Below are 10,837 nucleotides of genomic sequence, written 5' to 3'. Positions count from 1 at the left end.
AAATATGAGAATTTACCTGAGGGATAAATATTATATTCTGCTGATCTCTATTTTTATTCCAAGGCCAGAGTTTTGATAACTATAACTTAATAGTATAATTTAATGTCTGGGAACATGACCCACCCATTTTATAAAAATCTGTTTGCAAGAATTATTTTTCTGTTTTAACTCTTATGGCCATTAATTTGCCTCACTGTTATTTAGGACACATGAGGTTATATTTTTGTTTTTGGTCTTTTGCCTACAGCCTGATGTTCAGAGATTAATAATTTCTGAACTCAGGAATGACTCAAGAATTAAATGAGAAAGATATACTTGATTTATTTTAATATAAATACTACAAACTTTACTAGTACAATTGTCCATTCACCTAAATAAAACTAAGCTTCACATAAAACATTAGGATTATTCCAAATATTAGTTTAGACTAAAGAAATAGAGATTCTATATTAACCTTCAACACTCAATGTCACTATTTTAATGTCTTAAAACGATAAAGACTCAATTGATGGTTATAAAACTTAAATGCACTTAGTTCCTATTGAGAAATAGAATGGAAAACATTGTTTTATTTGAGCAAAGGGGTGGTTAATCAGAGTTTCAGAGTTTCTTTTAAATATTCCTTTTTTATTGACTCTGGTTAATTTATAATTTATATATTTCATATTAATGAGACATCAAATTTGTTTTTCTTCTTCCGATGGATTTTCTTACTCTGGTATCCTCCAGTTTCCTTCACTTTACTGAAAGGAACAAGAAATTCTTTTTCTTTTCCTTTCTGATATTTTTTTGATTAGGTAGTTCACAATATTTGATGACATTTTATATTCACACCAATCCCACTGCCATGACGCCTTCCCATCAACATGTTTCAGATGTTTTCATCTGAACTTCAATGCCTGCCCCAAAGCATCACCAAAATAATATATACTGTATTGCCTGTTATGATAAAAAAAAAAAACGCTGAAAATGCTAGACAAAAGGATCCTTAGTGGAAAGAGAAAGAAAATTGCTCCATTTTCACAGGAGCCATTAAGACATTCTATAAGAGATCATTAAGTGTTGTTAAGTGTGGAGCCTTGTGTGCCTTTACAACTGTAATGTATGCACACACACACACACACACAAACACACACACATATATATGGCTGAGGCAATAGCACAGCAGGTAGTGCATTTGCCTTGCATGCAGCCCACCCAGGTTTGATTCCTCCATCCATCTCGGGAAAACCAGCAAGCTACTGAGAAAATCCTGCCTGCATGGTACTGCTTGGAATGCTACCCATGGCGTATTCGAATGCTAAAGAGAGTAATAAGTCTCACAATGGAGACATTACAGGTACCCACTGGACCAAGTAGATGAACAATGGGACAACAGTGCTACAGTGCTATATGTAAGTATTCTCCTCAAGATTTGTTGCCTATGACTTTGAACCCCATGCAATATCTTGTGGTACTCGTGGAGTACTACTACCCAATTCCCAAACACCAATACGCTCCAAGACGTTCTCTGGACACTCGGGACAAACCTCACGCAGGGTTGAAGACAAACATAACCAGTTAAACAGAACTTTGCCACTTTGGGCTCCAGGCTCAACAAGACCAGGAATCAAGATCCTCTGTCTGTCACCTCCAATCTCAAGCATTTTAGGAAGGGGTCTAATCCAGATTCCCCAGCCTACTGAAGTTTGATAAATACCTCACTGCCAGACCCCGACTATCTCCCCTACCCAACCACCACCAAGCTCTAGGCCATTCTCCAGACACACCATAAGACACTTAATACCCATTTTCCATAATTTCCGCACCCCATAAGTTGATGGGGTTCAAATCTAGTGCGAACCTTGGAACCACCTCCAAGGGCAATTGCAGGCCTCCCCAAAAGCCTCCAGCCTCTTTGAGAGCCTGGAAAGCTACTTAAAGTACCCAGCCCTCACAGCAGAGCCTGGCAAGCTACCTGTGACGTTTTCCAAATGCCAAAAACAGTAACAACAATAGGCCTCACTCTCCTGACACACAAAGAGTCTTCAATATGGCAGTATCAAGAAAGATGAGCAAGGAGAGGCTTAAAACATCTCAGGGATGAACTAGACTGCCAAAACGAAGAAAGACTAAAATGAGTGTTTTAATTTCAATGCACCTACGCTGGAATAGGTAGCATCTATCCAGGACCTGATGGTGCAAGCACAAAAGATCAAGTATGACATCATTGGTCTGACTGAACGAGAAGACATCGATCACATCACACAATTTTCGACACTGGAGAAGAACTGTTCCTCAGAAAATGAGACAACAGAGCCATCGGTGGCATCGGTGTCCTTCTCAACAAGAACTTGGCCATGAGCATTTATTCATTCGAATGCCTAACAATTTGAATCAGAGGATTATGCTCAAATAGATATTGGTCACTGCCTGCAGTTTCTATCTTCATTATCTACGAACGAACATACAACTCCGATGAAGAAGAAATTGAGAAGTTCTATATGGAGATGGAGAAGTTTTATAAAGAAGACCACACCTTCTACAAGATCATTGTTGTTGATTTTAATGGCAAGATGATACTGAGAAGGCCGCCTGAAGAACTCCATATTGGGACCCAAGGCTTAACATGGAACGTATATGGTGAGGGACTGTCTGAGTTCATGATATCGACCAAAATTTCCATGGAAACTCACAGTTCCAGAAGCTGAATCTAAAAGCTGGACATGGGAGTTTCCGATGGACAGTTCCACAATAAAATTGACCACATCATATTCAATTGAAGGTTTGGCAGCTATTAGAAAAGATGGAACCGAAAGCACAGTGGGTTTTGGCGTTTGCCTTGTACATAGCCAACCCAGGTTAGATTCCTCCATCTCTCTTGGAGGGCCTGGCAAGCTACCTGTGGCGTATTTGATATGCCAAAAAGACAGTAACTAGACTCAAAATGGAGACTTTACTGGTACCCGCTCGAGCAAGTAGATGAACAATCGGATGACAGTGCTAACAGTGCGACAGTTAGAAAAGATGAAGTCATGAAATTTGCCTATAAGTGGATGGACATGGAGATTATCATGCTAATTGAAATGAGTCAGAAAGAGAGAGACAGACATAAGATGATTGCATTCATTTGTGGAATATAAAATAGCATAATATGAAACTAACACCTAAGGACAGTAAAAACAAGAGCCAAGATAATTGCTTTTTGGTTTGGAAGCCAGCAATATTTACTGGGGGAAGAGACAGTTGGGATGGAGACTGGAGTACTATATTGGAGGGATCTCTCGGGATTGGTTATGTGTGCTGAAAGTAGATAAAGGACTAAACATGACAGCTTTTCAATATCTGCATTGAAAACTGTATTTCCCCAAAGTAGAGAGAGAATTAGAAGGAAGGTACCTGCCACAGAAGTAGGAGGTAGGATGGGGAGGGGATGGCAGGAGGGATACTAATAACATTGGTGGTATAATAAGTACACTGGTCCAGGGATGGCTGTTCAATCATAATATGACTGAAACTCAATCATGAAAGATTTGAACAGTAACTCATGGTGATTCAATACTTTTCTAAAATCCAGTTTGAAATGTTCCACACTTCAATGGCAACAATAGAACTAATACTAAACTTAGCAAGAAACTTTAAAAATCTTTTTTTTCACAAAATTTTATTTTGTGATAGCAATGTGAATTACAAGGTTATTCATAATTGGGTTTTTGACACACAATGTTCTGTCACCAAGCCCACCACCAGTGTCAACTTCCCTCCACCATGTGCCCAGATTCCCTCTCCTCTCCACCTACCCCGGCTCGGCCTGCCACCTTTTCAGGCACCTTTTAAATGTGATTATCAAAGCTTCTCCTGATTGCATGTCATTGATTCTGTGGTTTAGATATTTAGCTTGATCATTCCATGACATTACCAATATACCTGGGTCCCTTGGATCCTACCCCTGTTCCTTCTCATCTCTCAGCTCTCCCCTTACCCTTCCGTCAATGTCTATCCTCTCCTCCTTAGACTCTGGGCCAAGGATAATTGATGCATTCCAATCTATGGATTATGAGAATGAAATATTAAATATAAAAATTTATGGTGATAATAATCTTATCACTGAGATAAATGTCCATTTAGAGACAGACAATCCAGTGAAGTGTGCTTCCAAGTCCTATTTCTACCTGTAGGAGAGAGTGGAAGTGCATCTCAAGCACATGAGGTAGAGGATGTTTTCCACTGGTCATCCGAAAGTCTCCAACAGCTTTGGAAAATATATAAAGAACAGTTTCCTCTATTTCCCACTTAGAATTTAAGGAGGATTCCCTGAGATACTGAGTTATAAAATTTCCTCTCAGTTCGCCACAGAGTTGGGAATTTCCCAGCAATCTAAGACCGAGAACTTTGGTTATGATGAACTTCTATGCTCTGAAGCAATTAAAATGTTTCTTTTTATTCTTTGCACACTTTTTAATCACTACTGATTTTCTAGCTGAGATTTATCCCATTCCCTGCATATCCTTCAGGAAGAAAACTCTAGGTACCGAGGGATGGAATGTGTGCCTTCTGTGTACTTATCAACTCTCCAGCCTGAGTGCTCGTGTCAACAGAAGCATGTGACAATAAAAGAGCATCAAACTATATCAGAAGTACATGTTATTAAAATAACAATTGATATGTTTAAGTATATGCAAAAATGTGTTCATATGGGGCTGGAGTGATAGCACAGCGGGTAGGGCATTTGCCTTGCACGCGGCCGACCCGGGTTCTAATCCCAGCATCCCATATGGTCCCCTGAGAACCGCCAGGGGTAATTCCTGAGTGAAGAGCCAGGAGTAACCCCTGTGCATTGCCGGGTGTGACCCAAAAACCAAAAAAAAAAATGTGTTCATATATTGTGCATTTTTTATTATTCTCTGTTTGTTTTTAATACTTACCCCACATTTGATAGTGCTCAGCGTTTATTCCTGGTTCTGTACTCGGGGATCAGTCTTGCCTTGATTCCTGCCTGTACTATCACTCTAGCCCATGCTCTGTGTTCTTGACACTGTTACCCCACACCATTAAATTTAAGTCATAATTTCTTTAGAAATAGAAATTTTGTTTTATCAATTTTGAGAAAAAATGATACCAGGTCCATGTACTCTTATGGAAATTACAGTGTGTTTAAAATCTAAATTAAAACTTGTCTACCTTATTTCACCTAGTACCATCAGAAAATGGCTTTCCTAGAGAGATATCAAGTCTTTATATTTTAATTTACCAATATTTTGCATTTACAAATCACAATAGAATATGGAAAGTTGGTATAATTCTGAGAAAATCCAAAATGTTTTGCTTTTCTGACCTAAGCAATTAGGTACAAGTGTGATTTCTTTTTACTTGACATTTCTCATAAGTTAGCACTGAGAAAATCCTTTATATAGAACAAATTTATGAAGATAATAGTTGAAAAATAAGATTAAGTAGCAGAGCTTCTGCTACTAATTCTGGAACTCTGACTCGTAATGAACACCACCACCAAGCATTTTTCTATGACTTGTGTTTCTTAATTTTATGTACTTCTATACAAAATATTATTAAATAGACAATTGCACTTTATCTGGTTGTTGTTATTGCCTTTGTCTTCAAGTAAGAAAGTTTCTAGAAAGAACCAGAGAGAGTACAGCGAGTAGGAATATTGTCATAAAAAAGTTAACACTACTTCAATCAGTTCCTAGTCTATTGTTCAATATGGTCCCTCTAAATATCACAGGAATAATTCCCTAGTGCAAAGCATGAAGTAACACATAAGAGTTGCCATTTGAGCCCCTTAAACAATGAAAAATCATCTAGAAAAATACTAATCACTCTATAAAGTGTATATAATTTGATTGACAGTTCCTATTGTTTTGAGTTTAAATAGTTATCAAGAAAAATGACCAGGAATTTATTTATCCATCTTGAATTCTAACTCTATGCTAAAACCCTGCTTAGCTTTTTATCAAAATTTTCTTAGTATCATTTGTTCTATATTCCTAAGCTTTGAATTTCACTTTGATGAATATCTACAATAATGATGTGGTTTATTATAAAGTAGGGTCCATGTATTCCGTATCCAGTAAAAATTTTAATTGCAGTATAGCCATCTTTACTCTCAATACATTAATTTGATGTTACAACACACATCTAAAAAATTGTTATAGGTTTTATTATTGTCATTATTTTAAAAAGGAGTTAAGAATAAAAATGTTTACATATGCATATGTTGCTCAAACAATGATAATGTCCAAAATATTCTCCTTATTTCAATGAATAATGCCAACTCTCTATATTAAATAGAGGAGAGAAAATTCACTTTGTGTGTTTGGAAAACCATAATTCTGATGGTGCTTTCCTTTTTTACACTTATCTGACTGTAAATCAGAAGGTTAAGTGAGGGTAGCTCAAGAATAAAATACACACTACTTTTTCATTTTGAGAATACATACACCTGAATACACATCAAAAAAGTACAAGATGAGAGCAATAATGTGAGGGGGGATTATAGAAAGAATTCATACTAATTCCTTCTCCACAATGCTTACTGACAGCATGAATGCTGAATTATTATAAAGAGAAATCATGATTTTGGGACCTGGAGGTCACACCCACAAACTGCCTCTGGCTGCTGTATATGCTCCTTAATGACCTTGATCTGGAGTCACACCAAAGCATCTCCGAACTGAGTAGCTCCCTGCAGAAATTTCTACAAACAATAGTTATAGGAGCACTCGCCCAAACTTGGGACAATGCAACAACTTATGCTATTCATAAGAAGTAATACAGGGGGCCGGAGCGATAGCACAGCGGGTAGGGTGTTTGCCTTGCACGCGGCCGACTCGGGTTCGATCCCCAACATAACATATGGTCCCCCAAGCACTGCCAGGAGTAATTCCTGAGTGCAAAGCCAGGAGTAACCCCTGAGCATCGCTGGGTGTGACCCAAAAAGAAAAAAAAAAGAAGTAATACAAAAGAGAGTATAGGGGAGATAGTCTGGCATAGAGGCTGGATAGAGGGGTGGGATGGGGGGGAACACTTGAGTCCTTGGTGGTGGAAGATGTGCACTGCTGGAGGTTTGGGTGATCAATCGTTGTATGACTGAAACTCAAACAGGGAAGCTTTGTAACTATATCATAGTGATTCAAAAACTAATAATAATTAAAATAATAAAATGAAATTTGTATACTAACTTAAAAAAAAACTGATGTGGAGTTCATGCCCAATTCAATCAGTTTAATCAATGACTGAATAAATCGCAGTACTCTGACATCTTATAGCCTAGTTCTCCCTTTCAGAAATCTTGGCAAGTTACTGAACGCATTCTGCCCACAAGGTAGAGCCTGGCAAGCTCTCTGTGGTGTAGCCATTATGCCAAATACAGTAACAATGATGGGTCTCATTCCCTTGACTCTGAAAAATCCTCCACTGTGCACTGCTGGGAAAAATAAGTAAATAGAGGCTGCTAAAATCTCAGAGCTATGATGAATGGACATGTTACTCGTGCTGATTGAGCAAATAGATGACCAATGGGATCACAGTGATACATCGATACTCCCCCATTAAAAAAAAAATGCAGGATGAGGAAATTCACCATGCCATAGACCCTATAAATTCACCATGATTAGATCCTATAATAAATGACGCAAATGTTATGCAAGAATATTTCAACAAAGCTCTTACCACACAAAAAAAGGAACTTTGGGTAACAATGAGTTCACAGAGAGTTAATTGCTTTAAAATATTAATAATTTTACATTTTTATTCTAAAATCACATTGAATAGGAGATACAATCTGGTTCTGAATATTTCTATGTGACAGAAACTTACATATGAACATATTGAAGATAATGGTATAAAGATAGCTAAAAATATATCTATGTATGAAATAAACTCACTCTACAATAAAGTTTGTCATTTACAGTTAATATTGAAAATTCATAACTAAAAACCAATGCATCTGCAAAGAAAATGGAAATATGGTGACTGCCAAGAAGATTTTGCTGTCTCAGAAGTCTAATATTTTTTTCTAATTGCAGTAAAAATTGCAATTGGCATTTCAAAATATTTTAAATGCCTTAAAATTAGTCGGGAACATTTTGGGGAATAACTTAATTTATTATTTTCTGTTACATTTTGTGTTATTTGTGAGGAGGGTCAGAAACATACATGAGACCCTATAAATTCTGAGGGTTTACTCCTCACTTTGTGCTGAGAAATCACTCTGATGTAACAAGATACATTTAAATATTTTTTCAAATATTAAGACTTTATTTTTCAACAGGAACAATCATTAACTGGCTGCACAGTTTCCTAATGGCATTTTTCACCTCCTTATTTCTGAAAGCATAAATCAAAGGATTGAGTAAAGGAGTTAGGATAGTGTAGAACATCTCCACGATTTTGTCAAAGGAGAAAGAAACTGGAGGCCGTGCATACTCAAATATACACGGAATAAAGAACAAAACCACAACAGCAATATGAGACCCACAAGTGGAGAGGGCTTTCCTCTGTCCTTCAGCGCTGTGGTTTCTCAGGGAGAATAAGATGACACTATAGGACACAAGCAACATGAAGAAGATCAGGATGCAAATGAATCCACTGTTGGCCGCTATCATAAGGCCAAAGGCATAAGTATCAGTGCACGCAAGATCCAATAATGGGTACATTTCACATATAAAGTGATCAATAACATTTGGACCACAGAAAGGAAGTTGTAAAATAAAGAGAATCTCTATAATGGAATGCAGAAAACCTCCTGTCCAGGCCACTACAATCAGAATGCCACAGAGCCTTGAGCTCATGATAGAAGTGTAGTGCAAGGGTTTGCAGATGGCCACATACCTGTCATAGGCCATGGCTGTGAGGACAATCACCTCTGCTCCAGAAAAGAAGTGTTGAGTAAATATCTGTATCATACAACCTCCATAGGAGATGGTTTTCTTCTCATAGAGACAGTCTATGATCATTTTTGGGGCATTCACTGAGATGAAACATGCATCCAGGAAAGATAGAAAAACCAGGAAGAAGTACATCGGCGAGCCCATGAGCGCTGGATTGCTGATGATGGCTGCCACAATCAGCAGATTGCCACAGATAGTTGCAATGTAGGCAAAAAGAAATATAACAAATGCAATCTTCTGAACATCTGGATTCTGTGAAATCCCCAAGAGAACAAACTCAGTGACAAAGCTTTGATTTTGCATGATTTTCCAGAAAACACTCAGAGCTGCCACACTGACCATCCCAATCTGCAATTAAAAAAGCAAGGTTATATCAGATAAGTTTATAATCATAGCCACTCAAAATTTGTTCTTCCATGTGGTTCTTTTGATCTGTCCTTCTTGATTTTTGAAACCAAAAAAAAAAACCAGAATATTCTGAAATAAAAGTAGTGTAAGATCTGACAAAATTCAATTTTTAAGACATGAAATAGTGCTAGATATACAGCCTCTCTATTGGAACAAAACCAAATGTGACAGGATTCGGAACCTATTATTTTTCAGTTGCCAAAATATATTACTTAGTCATGGTTTCTTAGAGAAAGTTGTTAAAGGAGACTATGAAGCCTTATATTATTTCTGAGGAATCAGGACATCAGATCCTTGGAATAATAGGCATACAGATGTGAGATGTCCCTGATCAGAAGATTGTATTAGAAAGACTCAAATCATTCTAACTGCAAAAACACAATGAGTAAGCAGGAAAGAAATACCACCAGACTTTCAGAATGAAGATAGTAGCCTGGAGAACTCAATCAGAAATAGAACCTCACAGATAAGGATTATAGCTAGAACATATTGAGGATCTTTTATGAGCTCAAAGAAAGTGTTGCAAGATTAAGAAAGCATGAAAACAGACATTTGAATCTATATACAGAAGTGACAGAAAGAAAGAGATTACAGAACATGAAAACTCAATGGAAGGCCTTGTCATCAATTACCATTGATAAAATTGAAAGAGTAATCAACCTGTTCCTGGCCCCACAAAAAAGTCTAGTACTAGATAAATTTGCTAGCAAGTTTTTCCTTACCTTAATTTTTCTACATTTATTTATTTATTTTTATATATTAACAAATCATCAACTGTCCAAACAGATCTAGAATTAAAATTAATTATATAACAAAACTCCAATATCAAAATCAATTTTTAAAAAACAATTTTTATGTGAAAACTATTATGTCTTATCATGGAGTTGTTAAGTCCTTGCGTAAAGATATACTAAGCTGTTTGGTGCTAGTTCAATCTTCTATGTTGTTTTTGGTTTTCGAGTTTAGTGGGTTCCGATGTTACTTTCAATCAAATTTGCAGTGTTCCTACTTGAATTTCAGTACAATCCATTAAATAAAGACTTACTCCCAATTCTTTCCAGGCTCTTTCACGAATTTGTAGAAGCAGGAATTCTCTGAGTTTCAATGAGGCAAACAAAAGCCTGGCATCAAAAGCAGAGAGAGATATCAAAAAAGGGAAAGCTATATCCCTCTTGAACATACATGCAAAGATTCTCTACAAAATATTAGCAAACCAAATACTAAGTATATCAGAAAGATCATTCACCATGATCAAATAAGATTCATGGTTTAATATACTCAAATCAATCAACGTAATAAACAACATCAAATAAAGAAAAAGATAGTCCTTTTAACTGCTTCTTCGATGCTCTTGAAGGTGTTCCTCGAAGTTCTCTTCCTCCTGAGCAGTTTCTCATGTTGAGTTCTCAACTCAGGTACACATAGCTGCTGCATTCGGAGAACCTCCAGCTCCAGGCATAACTTTTCAACTTCACCGTTCTTCCTTCACTAACATATGCCTTAGATATGTTAGGGCATATGTTAGTGCCCTAACATATGCC

At 37.0% G+C, this 10,837-nt stretch overlaps 1 protein-coding gene across 1 annotated transcript; it reads right to left on the bottom strand.

Moving 5' to 3' along the window:
* Nucleotides 1-8,255: 8,255 nt before the first annotated feature.
* Nucleotides 8,256-9,191, bottom strand: LOC101548368 (olfactory receptor 4C15-like). The gene has a single exon (XM_012935849.2). The coding sequence runs from the start codon at nt 9,189-9,191 to the stop codon at nt 8,256-8,258; it is 936 nt and encodes a 311-aa protein (XP_012791303.2).
* Nucleotides 9,192-10,837: the final 1,646 nt, after the last annotated feature.

This window comes from Sorex araneus, chromosome 6, assembly GCF_027595985.1.
Source record: "Sorex araneus isolate mSorAra2 chromosome 6, mSorAra2.pri, whole genome shotgun sequence".
NCBI classification, from domain to species: domain Eukaryota; kingdom Metazoa; phylum Chordata; class Mammalia; order Eulipotyphla; family Soricidae; genus Sorex; species Sorex araneus.
The sequence above is the reverse complement of the archived record's forward strand: the minus strand, read 5'-3'. Positions and strand labels throughout refer to the sequence as shown.